Raw genomic sequence first — 18,333 nt, 5'->3', positions numbered from 1 at the left:
AAACCAAGGCAGCTTGAGAGACCAGCAAAGAGGAGCCACAACAGTCCCAGAGCAAAATGGTCTGGACAGGAATGAACGTGACCACACCTGGTATCAGCGCCTTTGTCCCTCTGCTCGATATTCACATCCCAAGAGGGAGCATCCGGTCAGCCCTGCTAGGCTCATGCGTGTGCCTGGCTGGGGAAAGCAGGGTGACGGGTTGTAGAGCCACCGACCTGGACCCGACAGGAAAGAGACCAGGGGCTGTTAAGGGAAAACGGACATTTCCTGAGCAGCAAGTGTCCACTACAATGTCCCCGCTAATCCAACTCTCCTCCCTAACCCACTTCTCTCTCCTTGGCGTCTCTCCACACCCACCAGCTGGACATCCAGGCTGACTCTTATTTATGGCGACTTTTGACTTCCTTGTTTACGGGTCCAGGCTTGTTTCTAGAACAAGCTCACGTGTGGCTCTAATCAGAACAGGTTTTCAAGATACCTTAAAAGTACAAAAAGCACACACCCAAGGGTTATGTCCTCCAAGCTCCTCAGACTACCGCAATGGTTCTCAAATTTCAGTGTGCCAAGAACTGCCTCAGAAGCTCGCTGAAAATGTAGTCTGCCAAGTCCCATTCCCAGAACTTCTGACTCAGCAGCTCTGAGGCAGAGCTCAGTAATCTAATAAGCACTGCCAGGTGGCTCCAATGCAGATGGGCTGCAGTGCGTACTTGAGAGACTGGCCCATCAGTGGTTTCCAAACCTCACGGGCTGGTTACAGATTTCTAAACTGTGCTCCTGCAAGTACAGACTCACACAGGCAAGAGTAGAACAGGGGAACCTGCACTCAACGGATGGGCCCCAGGACCATCTAGATGAATGTATTAGGTTAAGCCACATAAATATGCCATTTTTGTATGTTGAAAATGTCAAGATATTTGAGAAAATGGAATGTCAGGAATTTTACGTGATTCAGCCTGGTATAAGGCAGTAATCAGCTGAGTAGCCGTTTTAAATAAGTATGGATCCGATGTCAGGACACAAACTTGATTAGAAAACCACGTGCAAGGTAACACCCCGTCCATTCAACTTAACAACAGGAACCGTGCAGCCCTGAGCTCACTTCCAACCCTCTGCTCCTCCACAAGCCACGAGCTAACTATTCGCCCACCTCTTTGGAAGCCCTGCCAGCTCCCACCTCTGCCCCAGCCTCCCCTCCGCCCTTCACTGCCCTTGGACCTCCTTCCCATCCTTGACAGGAGCTCAAGCCTATCTTTGGAAATCACCTCCTTTCCTTTATTTATTTATTTATTTATTTATTTATTTATTTATTTTTGGCTGTGTTGAGTCTTTCATTTCTGTGCGAGGGCTTTCTCTAGTTGCGGCAAGCGGGGGCCACACTTCATCGCGGTGCGCGGGCCTCTCACTATCGCGGCCTCTCTTGTTGCGGAGCACAGGCTCCAGACGCGCTGGCTCAGTAGTTGTGGCTCATGGGCCCAGCCGCTCTGTGGCATTTGGGATCCTCCCAGACCAGGGCTCGAGTCCGTGTCCCCTGCATTGGCAGGCAGATTCTCAACCACTGCACCACCGGGGAAGCCCCCCTTTCCTTTTTTAACCCCCATCACCTTGCCTTTTCATGAACTCCAGTCCACACCGCTCTGCCTCTCTCACCTGACACTGAACTATAAACATCCTGGCAACCCTGCTTAACTCTCTGACAATGCTGGTTTTGCCTTCCCACCTAGATGATCAGTGTTTTGAGAAATGCTTTTTTGCATTCTCTGGAAGACTTAGCAAAGCTACCTCATATCTAATGATTATTGATCTCAAACCTCTCCTGGAGGCAAATGCATCCAACATGAGTTCACGCTAGTCAGTAACTGTTAATAAGAAGTTTCTGTCCTGACATCTGGATCCTTACCTAGTTAAAACTGCTACTCAACTGATTATTGCCTTATGCTAGGCTGAATCACATAAAATTTCTGACATTCCATTTTTTCAAATATTTTGACATTTTCAACATACAAAAATGGCATCTTCATGTGGCTTAACCTAACACATCCAACTCATTGCTGCAAACACAATGCCAGCCCAGCTGCACATGCTGAAAAAGCAAAACTGGGCAGACATGTGTGGTCGTGAAGCCCTGTGGAGAAAAGCAGCACAGATCTGAGCTGGTTCTAATATCAACAAACTTCCTGTTCTCACCCTGAAATTTCTTTTGGATTCCATTCGTATCGTAATTGTTTTAACTAATCTTGTGGAATGTCTGTACTCAGTCTAGGAAGGCAGGAAAAAGAATGCTTCTGGAACCACCTACTAAAGGGAAGAGCTTCAAAAAGGGGGACAGGGGGCTTCCCTGGTGGCGCAGTGGTTGAGAGTCCGCCTGCCGAGGCGGAGAACGCAGGTTCGTGCCCCAGTCCGGGAAATCCCACATGCCGCAGAGCAGCTGGGCCCGTGAGCCATGGCCGCTGGGCCTGCGCGTCCAGAGCCTGTGCTCCGCAACGGGAGAGGCCACAACAGTGAGAGGCCCACGTACCGCAAAAAAAAAAAAGGGGGGGGCTGGGGGGTGGGGAGTGCAGGGTGTTCAGCTTCCGATACAGGCAGTGAAGAAGGGGTAACCGTCAAAACAGCAACAACGTGGCCTGTGAAGTGGTCCCAGCTTTTAACTCCCCATTAAATATATAAAACGTACAATACATGTTCTTACCCTCACCTCTACTCAGGCTTTCAGCAGATTAAGAAAAGGGGCTGAATAAGGAATTGAGTCGTTTCGATTTCCTAAAATACATGACAAAGAGCAAGACTTTATTCTCTTAGTTTTACCCCCAAGAAAACAATGTGGGCCAGACCCTGTGGGCTTCACATGAATGTCTGATGAGTGACAACTTACAACACACTTTGGTGACCAGGCTTCCCACATTACACAGGTATTTATTTCGGAGGCTGCATGAGTAATCTCCGGTGGTGACCCACACACAGGTCCTGTGATGGGATGAGACTGTGGACCAGAATGTTTACAACGTGGTGAAGTCAATATCACGAGAGCTGACCCGGTGAAACTAAGAATCACGCTGCAGTCTGACCGCCTGGCTCGAAGGCAGCGCAGCTGTTTGTGAGCTGTGCAATCTTGAGCAAACTCACTCGTTCCTTCTACAAATATCTATGGAAGCGTCAACTAGTCCCAGGTGCTGGTCTAGGGACCAGGGATTACATGGAGAATACAGTAGCCATGCTGCTGACGGGCATGCTCTGAGTCTCCGTTTCTTCATATGGAAAATGGGGGCATGAGAGTACCCACCGCGTGAGATTGCTGGAAGGAATCAGACAGAGTAACTGTGCAGAGCCCTGAGAACACCCTTGGCCACGCTGAAGAGCTCAATAAATGTCAGATGTGCCCACTGCCTCCACCACCACCATCATCATGGTGTTAAAATAAACTCAACGTTGCCACCAAAACCAACCTAAGATCAAAATAAGGCTCCAGACCTAGCCTCTGCTTTACACAAAAGTTATTTAAGAAATCAGTGAGAAAATGGAACATTATGAAGACTATTAGAGAAAGATGGAAACAGTTCTCACAGAACGTCAAGTAAAGAAATATTTTTAAAAGGTTCATAACAGCAGCAGCAAACACTACACAGTACCTACTACACAGCAGGCATTGTTTTAAGCTCTTCATATTTATACATAAATAAGTTAATATTCCCCAAACCCTGTAAGGTATGTGATATTATCCTCATTTTACAAGAGATGAAAAGTGAGGCACAGAGATTTTATGTAATTTGCCCAAAGCCAAACAGCCAGTAAGTTTCAGAGCCAGGATTCAAGCACAGGCTGCTGGCTCTAGGGTCTGTTTTCCTACGTACCCGTCTGCTACAGCCTCGTGGGGGCAGTGTTCTGTATAGCAGCTGGATGGGTAGTTGGATGGGTACCATGGCAACAGAAGAGGGAAGGAGACAGGTGTTCCCTTCCCTGGACTGTGCAGCTACTCACTTTGGTAGGATGAGGACCATGCTTCAGGAAGAGTAGATGAGCATGAATTCCACCCCTGGGTGTATAACCAAGAGAACTGAAAACTGATGTCCACACAGAAACTCGTACACGAATGTTCACAGCAGCATTATTCACAATCACCACAAAGTGGAAACAATTCTGATGCCCATTACTGATGGACGAATGAATGAAATGTGGTCCGTCCGTACATCGAAATATTATTTGGCAAAAAAAAGGAATGAAGGGCATGCCACAACATGGGTGAACCTTCAAATCATCATGCTAAGTGAAAGACGCTAGTCACAAAAAGCCACATGTTGTATTTATATGAAATACCCAGAAAAGACAAACCCATAAACAAGTAGTAGACTAGTGGTGGCCAAGGGGAGTGGTTGCTAGCAGGTGCAAGGGTTTCTTCTGGGGGAGATGAAATGTTATGGAACTAGACAGTGGCTGATGGCTGGACAATCTTATGAATATACTAAAAACCAGTGAACTGTACACTTTAAAAACTGTATACATTATGGTACATGAATTGTATTTTTAAAAAAAGAATATAAGAGCAACTGTGCTCCCCTGTGAAAATCTCCAGAAGGAAAATACTTACTTTTTCTGTCCACTATGGCAAATACAATCAAGTCACCACTACACTTGGCTCTAAAGTGCTTCTCTATATCGTTTTTTAAAATCCCAATATGTAACTTTGGCACACCAATAAAAAAAATACCTGAGAATCTCTAAAAACATAAAACTTTATAAGTATTATTTCATTCACAGTAATACATTAAGTTTTGATAAATGACCCAATAAAATTAAATCCAACGAGAAAGAAAAACTAAGTAACTTTATTAATATGACTTCAAAGTTAGCACTCACTGTACATTTCATTTCCTACTTCCCTTCCTTTGTACCTTCCTGTGGTGCCACATACAGCACCAGAGCGAAGAGCCATCCTGCCTGGGCTGGAATCTGGCCTCTGCCACATACTAGTTGTGTGACCCAGAGCAAAGTTAGCAGCTCTGTGCCTCGGCTTCCTCTTTTTTTAAAACAGGGGTGGCAGGAAGCATACTTACCTCAAAAGGTTGCTGTGGATTAAACACAAATGCGTATTTGTAAAGCACTTACAACAGTGCCTGGGACACAAAATGCTTTATAAGTGTTATATATCACGAGTGATGTAATGGGACAGAGCTCCACCAGCAACAGGACTGGACACAGATGAGAATTCATAAAGAGAGGCCTGGGGGAGTAAATACAAAACTCCTGACAGCAATCACTTCTCAGAATGTGTGAGATGGCAGAGATGTACAAGTCCCCTCAGAAACATGAGCTAGATAAGCCCATCAAGGTTATTTACAAGGCACTGAAACATCACACCCATAAGGAGGAACCGCATATAATAACCAAAGGTGTTGCATGCAAAGTGTGTGTATATATGTATATGCAAACACTCAGAAGTCTAGCTATTCACAGAGGAAACCACTAGGTAATGCTAAAAATGATTTTAAATCGGGGGTGGGGGGGAACAAACAAACAAAAAAATCCCCTTGGCTACCAGACAGACACTGTACGCCCAGCACAGAGCGCTTCCTCTACCATCCATCTAACTGGATTTCTGTCTAAAAACCAATAAACAAGTAAAACTAACTGGAACTGACTCCAATACCATAAGCTGCTTCTCGGGTTACTTTCCTGGAAATGGGATGTGGCACTTGGACAAAAAGAAGAACAAATTCATTTTTTAAATAGCTCTTCAGAGGCAGCCTCACATCACTGCCGCCATTTACCATACTAAATTTAACGTACGGAATGATCTACAAGAGCTACTGAATTTTTCTCATTTGTCCCAAGGCAAACAGAACAAACAGAAATTTTGTTCTGGAGAAACATCGTGCAGAAACTGCTCTTTAAAAATTAACTTCGCGACGTCAATTCTGACTATCAGAATTGACAGTCAATTCTGACAAAGAAAGGGTGAAGCAGCCCGTTCCTCCACCAGTTAAGGAAGTTACTATGGCCCCGACGTAAAGCAAGGACAGTTCTGATTTGCAAAGTGCTACTGAATGCTGGCAAAGCAGCAAATCTCCAAAGCAACCCTCGAGATTTGTCCCTATAAACACTTCGCTGACAATCTTATGAAGTAACTCACGTTAAAAATTTACTGAAAGTAAAATCTAAGCCCAAAAATTCATTTATAAAAGATTGCTCAATGTCTTTAAATAAGTCTTTTCAGGTAACTGAAACCTAGGCAGTGCAAGGAAAATCTTGAGCCGTAATTACCTAGATCCTCGCTGTGCATGGACCAATAGCACCAGGGAACAGGTTAGAAAGGCAGAATCCCAGGTCCTCCCAGACCCACTGTATCTAAACTTGCATTTTTTTTTTTTAAGGTTGCATTTTAACACGATCCCTGGGCTCTGCATGAATGCTGAAGTCTGAGATGCACTGGTCTAGATGCTCTCTCTCTGGTTACATCCAGACAAGGAACACAGTGATGCAATTAAATATTTTGCTTTTCAACAAGTACCGGCTTTTGGGGGGGCTCAGGTACCCCAACTCTTAAAATTAGAAGGAAAAAAAATGGTACATGGGGGCCACACACAACCCTTCGCTATCAAGACATTCTCAGAAAGGCTCAGAAACAACCCAAAGGGGATGTGTGAAATGCTTCCCACAAGCCCAAGCTCATGGGGAGTGAACGAAGACACGCTGGTACCTGCAAAGCGCAGAGGTGCATCTTTGTCCAGGGCGATCAGTGGCGGGTCGAGGAGCACGGTGCTGTCACTCTCCGTAACTAAGCCGTGATACGTGGGCTCCAGCCACGGCTTGTGCTTGTTGACTGTGTTCAAAAACAGAAAAAGGAGAAAGGACATAGGCCAGGTTAGAATTATTATTTTCAACTCGACTGCTTTTGAAGACACACATCCATTATTAAAACAATAAAACTCTCATGAGTTCAGAAGGCCACGCTGCTATTTTTTGTGGCCAAGTTTGGTATCAACGCCCAAATGGGATGAAATTCTAAAGTGATATAGAAATTATCTGAGGCCATGAAGCAACCAAAAATAAGAAATAAATTGCTCTAGAAATTGAAAGAAAGAAAAAAGACTGATGGTTATGGACGGTATCATATCTTACTATCTCTGTTTTCTGCCTCTCTTAGAAAAGTTACAAATAAAATATGTTGTTTCTTGGACTAAGAGATACAAACTAAACAAGGTCCTACTGCATAGCACAGGGAACTATATTCAGTATCTTCTAATAAACTATAATGGAAAAGAATCTGAGAAAGAATAATATATTTGGTTGGACAAAAAGTTTGTATGGATTTTTCTGTAAGATGTTATGGAAAACCCCGAATGAACTTCTTGGCCAACCTAATATATAAAGAATATATATATAAAAGAATATATAGATACACATTTTATATATATATATAAAAAGACAGAATCACTTTGCTGTAAACCAGAAACCTTAACACATTGTAAATCAACCATACTTCAAAAAAAAAATCTTTTTAAAGACATACAAACTACTACATATAAAATAGATACGCAACAAGAATATATTGTACGGCACAGAGAAATATAGCCATTATTAGGTAAACCTTTATTTTTTTTTATTTTTTAAAATTTATTTATTTATTTTTGGCTGCTTTGGGGTCTTCGTTGCTGTGTGCAGGTTCTCTCTAGTTGTGGCAAGCAGGGGCTATTCTTCGTTGCGGTGCATAGGCTTCTCACTGCGGTGGCTTCTCATTGTGGAGCACGGGCTCAGCAGTTGTGGCTCGCGGGCTCTAGAGCACAGGCTCAGCAGTTGCGGCACACGGGCTTAGTTGCTCCGCAGCATGTGGGATCTTCCCCGACCAGGGCTCAAACCCGTGTCCCCTGCATTGGCAGACGGATTCTTAACTACTGCACCATCAGGGAAGTCCCTAGGAGTGTAATCTTTAAAGGAGTGTAATCTAAAAAATACTGAACCACTATGTTGTACACCTGAAACTAATATTGTAAATCAACTATATTTCAATTTAAAAATGTTAGTTCTTTATAACAATAATAATACATTATTTATTTAAAATTAGCATTACAAACAAAAACATAAAAGAGGTGAAACAAGACTTATGAATATAAAATTACAAATATGAGGTATTAAAAGAAAATGAGGGCTTCCCTGGTGGTGCAGTGGTTGAGAGTCCGCCTGACGATGCAGGGGACACGGGTTCGTGCCCCGGTCCGGGAAGATCCCACATGCCGCGGAGCGGCTGGGCCCATGAGCCATGGCCGCTGAGCCTGCGCGTCCGGAGCCTCTGCTCCGCAACGGGAGAGGCCACAACAGTGAGAGGCCCGCATACCGCAAAAAAAAAAAAAAGAAAAAAAGAAAAGAAAATGCAAAATTTCTGAAAAACTTGACTGACAACGCAGTGTTCAAGAAAAAACCCCTTTCGGGATTTCCCTGGTGGCACAGTGGTTAAGAATCCACGTGCCATTGCGGGAAACACTGGTTCGAGCCCTGCTCCGGGAAGATCCCACATGCTGCGGAGCAACTAAGCCCGTGCGCCACAACTACTGAGCCTGCGCTCCAGAGCCCGCGAGCCACAACTACCGAGCCCGCGTGCTACAACTACTGAAGCCCCGCACCTAAAGCCCGTGCTCCGCAACAAGAGAAGCCACCGCAATGAGAAGCCCGTGCACCGCAACGAAGAGTAGCCCCCGCTCGCCACAACTAGAGAAAGCCCGCGCACAGCAACGAAGACCCAGCGCAGCCAAAAAAAACAACTACCCCTTTGGGATTGGGCCAGCCTGCACTCAGAGTCCAGCTCTCTGTTATTTGCTGCGTGACCTGGAGCATATAACTGACCTCTCCTGATCTCAATTTCCTCTTTTATGAACCAGGGACACCCCACAACCCACAGGGCTGGGGTAGATAATTGGCGAAGTGTTTTTCCTACTCAATTAGGCACTAGCACTGTTACTTTTGTTTTTAAGGTAAGAACATCTGCTCTGGCAGTCTGCTTACCTGAGAAAATGAATTTGTAGTTTCTGTCCATTTCGTTCTGCCCCGGGCATTGCCTCCAGTGGGGGTCTGTGCTGCGACTTTCCCTGGTTGTGGCCACCAAGCCCCTCCCCGGGTTCCTATCTCCACCAGCTTGTTTTGGGCTCATCTCACAGTTGGAACCTTTCCATTTTCCTTTTACTTTCCCCTTCTGAATGTTCACATTATAACCTCAGGCTATGTAGTTAACCACGGGAACGACTCCTGAAGCTGATCTGATTAAAAGGGATGTTACGAAACTTTATTTCCACATAGTTGGTGCCTATTTCTTGAATTAACTACCCAGATTCTCTTCCGTAAGTTTAAATCAACCCAGAAGTAACTGAAAATAAATTTAAATGTTTAACCATCTTTAATACAATGTGACCATGATGTGATACTACTTTTTTTCTGTTATGTGATGATGGGAGAAGGTGAGGGTCAGAAGCACCTGAGCCTCACCTGCACTTAACTCCCTCGTGACCTATTGGAGGAGCAGTGCGCTCACATGTGAAATCCCGAACGGGCAGACGTGTGTAGGCCTATGTCTGCAAGGCAGAAAAAAAAGCTACCATCTCTCTGCTTAATGACGCATCCACCAGACATTTTACACACGCTGCACCCAAGCCAAGAGCAAATCCTTCCGCCTTCATTTTCAAAGTAAACCCAGACCCACGGGGAGTGGGTTAAAGGGTAGAGAGTTTCGGTTTTGCAAGACTTTCGAAAAGAGTTCCAGGAGTTGCTTGCACAACAGTATGAAAGAACAAACTCAAAACTACTGACTTGCACACTTAAAAATGGTTACAGGGCCTCCCTGGTGGTGCAGTGGTTGAGGGTCCGCCTGCCGATGCAGGGGACACGGGTTCGTGCCCCGGTCCGGGAAGATCCCACATGCCGCGGAGCGGCTGGGCCCGTGAGCCATGGTCGCTGAGCCTGCGCGTCCGGAGCCTGTGCTCCGCAACGGGAGAGGCCACGACAGTGAGAGGCCCGCGTACAAAAAAAAAAAAAAAAAAAAAAAATGGTTACAATGGGAAATTTTATGTTACGGGTATTTTTCCACATTCTTTAAAAATCCACACCCACAAAATAAACCCAGACGCAGCCATTTCTCATCCTCTCTGCTGCCCACTTAGATCTACTACAAAAGCCAAGTAACCGCTTCATCCTTGCCTCCTGCACTGACTCTTCCTTCCCACGGTGGCTGGGGGACCGCTTCTCACACAGGGGTGGCTCAAGGCCTGTGCTCTCAGAACCTGTCTACACCAAAGGTACTGAGGACCCCACACAGCTTTGGCTTAGGTGGGGCCCATCTATCTATCAGTATTTACTGTGCTGGAAGTTAAAACTAAGAAAAATGTTAGTATTTATTAAGTCATTAAAAAAAAACCCATTGTAAGTTATCATAATATTTTAATGAAAATAACTATATTTTTTAAAACAGAGTTTACTAAGAAGACTGGCAATGTTTTACACTTTTGCAAACCCTTTCACCTTCTGGCTTAGTAGAAGACAGCTGGGTTCTCACCGCCACTCCTGCAGCCAATATGCTGCTTATGACACGTCATGCAGCCTCTAGAGAACTCCGCTGCACACTCATGAGAAAATGAGGAAAAGGCAAGTCATATCTTAAAATAATTAAAATAGCTTTGAGGGCTCCCCTGGTGGCGCAGTGGTTGGGAGTCCGCCTGCCGATGCAGGGGACACGGGTTCGTACCCCAGTCCGGGAAGATCCCACATGCCGCGGAGCGGCTAGGCCCGTGAGCCGTGGCCGCTGAGCCTGCGCGTCCGGAGCCTGTGCTCCGCGGCGGGAGAGGCCACAACAGTGAGAGGCCCGCGTACCGCAAAAAAATAATAATAGTAAAATAAAATAGCTTTGACCTCTCAAATGCCCTGACAAGGTCCCTCGCTTCAGGCCTCTTCAAATGTTTCCTCCTCCAGTTATAACTGCATCTGCTGCTCTGCTCTCGAGCCCCCCACTTCCTTCTTCTTTTCTCTGCTACTCCTCCCGACCACAGGCAGTCAGCCTGGGACGTGGGGCAGATTACCTGGCTTCCCTTGGCCTCAGTCTCCTCACCCGTAAACTGGGGACAGCAACAGTACCCACCTGGTAGGTTCCTGTGTGATCAAACCAGTCATGTGTAAAATGCTCAGGACAGTGTCGGGTGCTCAGTAGATGCCACAAAGGGGTTGTGTTGTTACTTCTCCTGCACACATACCGGTACAAAACCAGAGATTCCAGGAGGGTGTGACCTTTGTTCTCTGCTAATTCCCAGTACCTCGGGCCACAGTAGCATCTCACTCCTCAGGAACTAGCTGGTAAGTGAGCATATAAGGAACCCCATGTAGAGTACAAATACAATCAGTGCCCTGGTTTATAAATTCTCTCACAGAGAAGAAAGTTTTGGTGCTGAGGATTTAAAAAAAAAAAAAAAAAGTACGATTTGGTGTTTTAGACATTGGGAAGATTTTTTTTATTTTTTGTTTCTGGAAGGTGAATGTTCTAAGCAAAGGAGACAAGAATCCGGAGGCATCGCATACATCAAAATACCGAGGGTCTGCCCGGAAAGTAAGCTGAGCCCAAATCCAGGTCACAAGGGCCAAACGTTTAGAGTGCCTCTGGAAAACATCTCCCCTCACAAGAGCTGCTCCCGGGACAAGAGGTTTGGTGGAGAGAGTTCAGCTGGTTGTGGTACACCTGCCCTTCTCCTTCTGAAATACCGCCCAGGACAGTGGTAAGTTAACTGGCACAGTGCTCTGCACGGGCCGCACAGCTGGCTGCAGCCTTTGAGCTGAGAGGGCTCCAGTGAGCACAGAAAAGAGCCTCGCTTTGCAATCAGGTTGAATGTTTTCCCTAACTGCTGAAAGTCCCGTCCTCTCCAGGCCTTGTTAAACTATCCTACGAGAGAGGCTGGAACACTGCCTGGAGTTACAGACCTAATACAGATAAACAGGCCATTTTAAAGAAAGTACTCCAAAAGTAAAGGAGCTGTTACAGTGGAGGATTCCTGGACTGAATGTCAATATTATGACATAGTATGAGCGTGTTTCGTGTTTGGTAATTGCAATCATTGTTGATTCTGTTGCGGTCATCCATTTACAATGCTTGGTGTCAGTTTATTTATCTCTTGTAAAAATAAAATACAGTGTGTGTGTGTGAGTTGTGAAAAAAAAAGAGACCATCAAAGAAAACTCCAAAACCTCCATTGTTTGTCACTAATTTTGAAACAGAGAGGCTATTAGTTCAATTCACTATTGATAATGTACTATTAACAGCAATATTCAATTCCAATTTATTTTCATGTTTAAGATTTTATTAATAAAATTATAAGCACATCAAATAAAACTGAAGAAGACTATTCCAATATGTGAGTCCATAAAACCCCTGAGACTTAAACTAAGTGGATTTATTTAGCCTAGTAGGAAAGTAAAAATACTAGGCAAAGCGAATTGCAGAAAACCTGTGATGCATTTCTGCCTACCCTAATGGAAAGGCCTGCAGCTGAAAATGGCTAATGGTTCAAGGTGAATAATAATTGAATAGCTGGTCCCCGTTCTTTTATTTTTCCCCACTATTCTAATTTTATAACTCAAAATTTCTAAATTGCTCCTTGAGCTGACAGTAGAATGAAGAGATGTGGCCAGTTCCATTGACTGAGCTTTTAAATATTTAATAAATGATATTTTTAATATTTCATCACATTCAATTGGCATTATAAAACATTTATGGAAACAAATGACTGACGTTCCTGTAATCATCCAAAAAAAGTCATAAAGACATGAGACTACAGGCCATAAGTCTAGGAGCAGGTCACCCATGTTCAGAGTCTTTACCCAATTCATTTCATTACATTCTAGATCATAAAAAAGCCAACTGAATTTTGAATGGCATAGCATTAACCAAAATCACAGAATAGCAAGGCTAAACCATATGATCATCTCAGTAGATGCAGACAAAGCTTTTGATAAAATTCAACACCCATTTATGATAAAAACTCTCCAGAGGGCTTCCCTGGTGGTGCAGTGGTTAAGAATCCGCCTGCCAATGCACGGGACACGGGTTCAAGCCCTGGTCCGGGAAGAACCCATATGCCGCGGAGCAACGAAGCCCGTGTGCCACAACTACTGAGCCTGCGCTCTAGAGCCTGTGAGCCACAACTACTGATCCTGCGTGCCACAACTACTGAAGCCCGCACGCCTAGAGCCCGTGCTCTGCAACAAAAGAAGCCACCACAATGAAGCCTGTGCACCGCAACAAAGAGTAGCCCCCACTCGCCACAACTAGAGAAAGCCCACGCACAGCAGTGAAGACCCAACACAGCCAAAAATAAATAAAAATAAAAATAAATTTAAAAAAAAACACCTCTCCAGAAAGTGGGCACAGAGGGAACCTACCGCCACATAATAAAGGCCATATATGACAAACCCACAGCAAACATCATACTCAATGGTGAAAAACTGAAAGCATTTCCACTAAGATCAGGAACAAGACAAGGATGTCCACTCTCATCACTCTTATTGTATTGGAAGTCCTAGCCACGGCAATCAGAGAAGAAAAAGAAATAAAAGGAATCCAAATTGGAAAAGAAGTAACACTGTCACTGTTTGCAGATGACATGATACTATACATAGAAAATCCTGAAGACGCTACCAGAAAACTACTAGAGCTCATCAATGAATTTGGTAAAGTTGCTGGATACAAAATTAATACACAGAAATCTGTTGCATTTCTATACACTAACAACAAAAGAACAGAAAGAGAAATTAAGGAAACACTCCCATCTACCATTGCATCAAAAAGAATAAAATACCTAGGAATAAACCTACCTAAGGAGGCAAAAGACCTGTACTCAGAAAACTAAAAGACACTGATGAAAGAAATTGAAGATGACACAAACAAGATGGAGAGACATACCATGTTCTTGGATTGGAGGATTCAATATTGACAAAATGACTCTACTATCCAAGGCAGTCTACAGATTCAATGCATCCCTATCAAAGTAACAAGGCTAGCAATCAACCCTATAAATGTAGGCTATACCTGGGGAACACACCTATCATTTTAGGACACGGCTAGTTTCGGTGGCTGTGGTAGACTTTAATCATGAGAAACGGCCACCAATTTAAAAATCAAAATGAAAAGAATGTAAGAGTCAATTTCAGGATTAACTTGAAATATAAAACTTTCATCTCCCTAAGTACATCCCAACTCTCTGGACTAAAGAGAGGATGGCCCCTTACCCAGGACACACAAATCACAGACTCACAGAACCACAGGCAAGGTGGTTCCAAAGCCTGTGTGCAGTGGCCTTGACATCAATCCAGTTTGCCCCTCCGCATTCCAGAACACATAGCTTGGTCATATCGGGCCAATATTGATATCATAATAAATAATGACAGGTGACTTAGTTTTAAGGGATTATAGGCATTTTGCTGGTATATCTTAGATGCTGTTCCATGTTGTGTTTGCAGATTCAGTGTTTAACCTCAATCTGCAATTAAGGAACACTGACACTAGGTGGCGACAGGTGCCTCCAATTCCATGCTGCAAATCACCGGGCTTCGATTAAAAATCTAGCTCTTTACTTACCAAAGGAGCAGAATGTAATCTGAGTCAGAATGTAATCTGAGTCACCCTTCGTTAAAGATGATATGTATAGAAAAGTGTCTTCGTTAAAGATGATATGTATAGAAAAGTGTCTTAAATTATATGCGTATAAAATCTCCAGCCGATTTTTTTCTCGAAAACTATAATAAAATATTCACAGGGCCCAAAGCAAAATATAAAAAGGCATACATTCTCTGGGACTCTCTCAGTACTGTCCCGGTTGAATACTCTTATTTAGAGCTGACCATCCCTGATTCTTCAAAGCAGCTTAACATCAGAGGTCCTTTCAGCTTCACATCACCACTGACTTGGAGCTTGTTCCAAGAGATCTTCCCTGAACACCTGCTATGCGTAAGCACACGGCAAGGTGCTGGGCTCTCGGGGAATCGTGGCACAATCTCTGGAGAACACAAACATGTCAAAGACCGTCTACATTCTAAATGATGTGGCTACAACTAAGGGGTTATGAGGTGTGCCAGGAACTTCATCAATCAGCAGGGACCAAGATGACCAAGGAGCCACCATCCCAAATGTGGCCACGCCCCTTGCCAGAGGGAAAGAGAGAGCTCTGGAGGGTCTCCCGGTGGGAGCCGAACCTTCCACCCAAAAGGGACACAAGTCACTTTTGCTCCTAATTCATGGCCGGAACTAGTCACACAGCCTCACCCAAATTCCCCAGGGTGGGGGAGTGCCATTCTACGTGTCTGGAAAGAGAGCTGGAAATATCTGAGGTCAACTCTAGGGACTGCCAGAAGCACAAGTGGAGACAGCCCCAGGGACACCCCTAAAAGCGTAAGCGAGGTTTCTCAGCTGCGAGGGAGTATTTTAAACAGAATACGAATACATATAAGCGTTTCTTAAAAAGCTAAGAAGAGAGTTGCCGTATGATCCGGCAATCCCACTCCTGGGCATATATCCAGAGAAAACTCTCATTCGAAAAGATACAGGCATATCAATGTTCACAGGGCCACTATTTACAATAGCCAAGACAGGGAAGCAACCTAAATGTCCATGGATATGTGAATGGATAAAGATGTGGTGTATATATACAATGGAATATTACTCAGCCATAAAAAAGAATGAAATCATGCCATTTGCAGCAACATAGATGAACCTAGAGATTATCATATTAAGTGAAGTAAGACAAAGACAAGTATCATATGCTATCGCTTATATGTGGAATCTTTAAAAATTATACAAATGAACTTATTTATAAAACAGAAATAGATTCACAGACATAGAAAACAAACTTATGGTTACACCAAAGGGGAAAGAGGGGAGGGATAAATCAGGAGCTTGGGATTAACAGATACACACTACTATATATAAAATAGATAAACAACAAGGGCCTACTATATAGCACAGGGAACTATATTCAATATCTTGTAATAACTTATAATGGAAAAGAATCTGAAAAAGAACATATATATATATATATATACACACACACACATACACACACACATATATATAACTGAATCACTTTGCTGTATACCTGAAACTAACACAACATTGTAAATTATACTTCGATTTAAAAATAGTTATAAAAAATACATATAAGGTAAAAAGGTAGAGAAAGATGTGGCTCATTCTGGGACTAGCAAGACTGTGATGAACGCATGGCTCTAAGCGTATAAGGAGGTACAGCTGGACGGGGGCTTGGTCTGTGATTTTAGGGTAACATGGGGAGCATCCCTCTTCTGTGCTACACCAATGAGCTCTCTCAATTCTTTAGACAGTAAGAAGCTGTTAAAAGCTATAAACAATATGGTCTGGTAGAAAAGGCAAGAACTTTGGGATCAGACAGAACTTAGTTAATGAATAAATTCTGTTTCTCACTCCCGCTGTAACTAGGGGCAGATTATTTAACCATCCTGTGCCTACTTCTTCATCCTAAGTGGGGGATGAGACCACCTTCCATAACCTTGTTTGGAGGATTTTAAATGAGGTAATTGAAGGGCCCACTCTATGCCTGACACACGGGTGTTCAACAAATACTTGCTGATAAGTTAATCAAAAGCAATAGCTATGTTTTAGAAATAACTGCGAGGGCAGAAAGACCAGAGTTTAGGAGACTCAGGAGGTGTTTCCATGACAACCTCCCTATCATCATCTTTCTGAATACAACCTACAGCAAAAGGAGATTCCCTACAGCCTCAGACCCTGCATTGGCCTCATTTTATCCTCTTTATTTGGCAAAAGAAAAGAGAGAAGTAGCATTATACAGAGTGATACTGTTAAAAACAAAAAGCAAACCAAAAACACCTGGCACTTTTTTTTTAACCAAACAAGGAAACTTTTTAATCAACCAAAGTTACACTGCATGAAATTTATACACAGCTCTCCTTTTCAGCTGAGGTTGTTCCTGGTAATGGTTTTAGCTAATACAGCATTAGTTCCCTCTGACTTTGTAAAATATATTTTGTATTACTCTTAATTTTTTCTAAAACTGAATACTTCCCTGGAGAAAACCATAATTTGAAAAGATACATGCACCCCAATGTTCACTGCAGCACTATTTACAATAGCCAGGACATGGAAGCAACCTAAATGTCCACTGACAGAAGAATGAATAAAGAAGATGCAGTGTATATATACAATGGAATATTACTCAGCCATAAAAAAAGAACGAAATAATGCCATTTACAGCAACATGGATGGACCCAGAGACTGTCATACTGAGTGAAGTAAGTCAAAGACAAATATCATGTCTTTGACATGATATTTGACATGTCTTTGACATGTACTTATATGTGGAATCTAAAAAAATGGTACAAATGAACTTATTTACAAAACAGAAATAGAGTCACAGATGTAAAAACAAACATGGTTACCAGGGTAAAATGGGGGAGGGGAATAAATTGGAAGATTGGGATTGACATATGCACACTACTATATATAAAATAGATAACTAATAAGGACCTACTGTATAGCACAGGGAACGCTACTCAATATTCTGTAATGACCTATGTGGGAAAAGAATTTTAAAAAGAGTGGATATATGTATAACTGATTTACTTTGCTGTACGACAGATACACAACAGTGTAAATCAACTACACTCCAATAAAATATTTTTTAAATAAATAAATAATTAAAACTGAACATGTCCAAAGAATCTCTAGACAAATTCTGTAAGCAGGCTTAAGGGCCTCTTCATCGCAATCCCAAATAAATTTAATGTCAAAGTGTTGGAAAAATCTATATGCATTAGATATTGTTTAGATCAGGGTTTCTCAACCTCAGCACCGCTCATATTCTGAACCAGATACTTTTCAGGTGTGGCCCATTCTGTGCACTGCAGGATGGTTAGCAGAATCCCTGGCCTCGATCCACTAGATGCCAGTAGCACCTCCCCAGCTGTGACAACCAAAAATGTCTCCAGACTCTGCCAAGACTCCACTGGGGGGCAAACACCCTCCCCAGCTGCCCTAGAGCCATTGACTTAGATCCACCACCTTAAGGAAGACCAAGGTTTTTCCACATTAGAATCATTTGAGGACTTCAAAAAGAATTTGAATTATTTTTTATAATTTGTGTATTACATCAATATGAAGTTCGTTTTTAAAATAAAATCGCATTTCAGTGTAAAATAAATCCTTAAAAAAATAAAAACAAAATAAAATAAATCCTTAAATTAAGCAAACGAACAACCTTTTTAATGGTACAGTGAAACGTTGCTTGTGTTTATTCACATTTCACCTGCCGTGAACATGCAGCCCTACAC

General features: G+C 43.2%; 1 protein-coding gene across 6 annotated transcripts in view; it reads right to left on the bottom strand.

Moving 5' to 3' along the window:
* The window catches only part of CLSTN1 (calsyntenin 1), a 78,070-nt gene that overhangs the window by 31,720 nt on the left and 28,017 nt on the right, over window positions 1-18,333 (bottom strand). For 2 of the 6 annotated variants that reach the window (XM_027110273.1, XM_027110276.1), the window contains exon 2: window positions 6,689-6,811. In XM_027110273.1, the coding sequence (XP_026966074.1) occupies window positions 6,689-6,811 (123 nt within the window). Of the gene's footprint in view, window positions 1-6,688; window positions 6,812-8,988; window positions 9,116-18,333 lie in introns of those variants that run through there. The other 4 variants (XM_027110270.1, XM_027110272.1, XM_027110274.1 and 1 more) reach the window with 4 other exon arrangements.

Source organism: Aethalodelphis obliquidens, unplaced genomic scaffold (genome assembly GCF_003676395.1).
Source record: "Aethalodelphis obliquidens isolate GAN/ISIS:26980383/991018 unplaced genomic scaffold, ASM367639v1 scaffold9, whole genome shotgun sequence".
Classification (NCBI taxonomy): Eukaryota; Metazoa; Chordata; class Mammalia; order Artiodactyla; family Delphinidae; genus Aethalodelphis; species Aethalodelphis obliquidens.
This window is presented reverse-complemented; position numbering and strand designations above follow the sequence as displayed.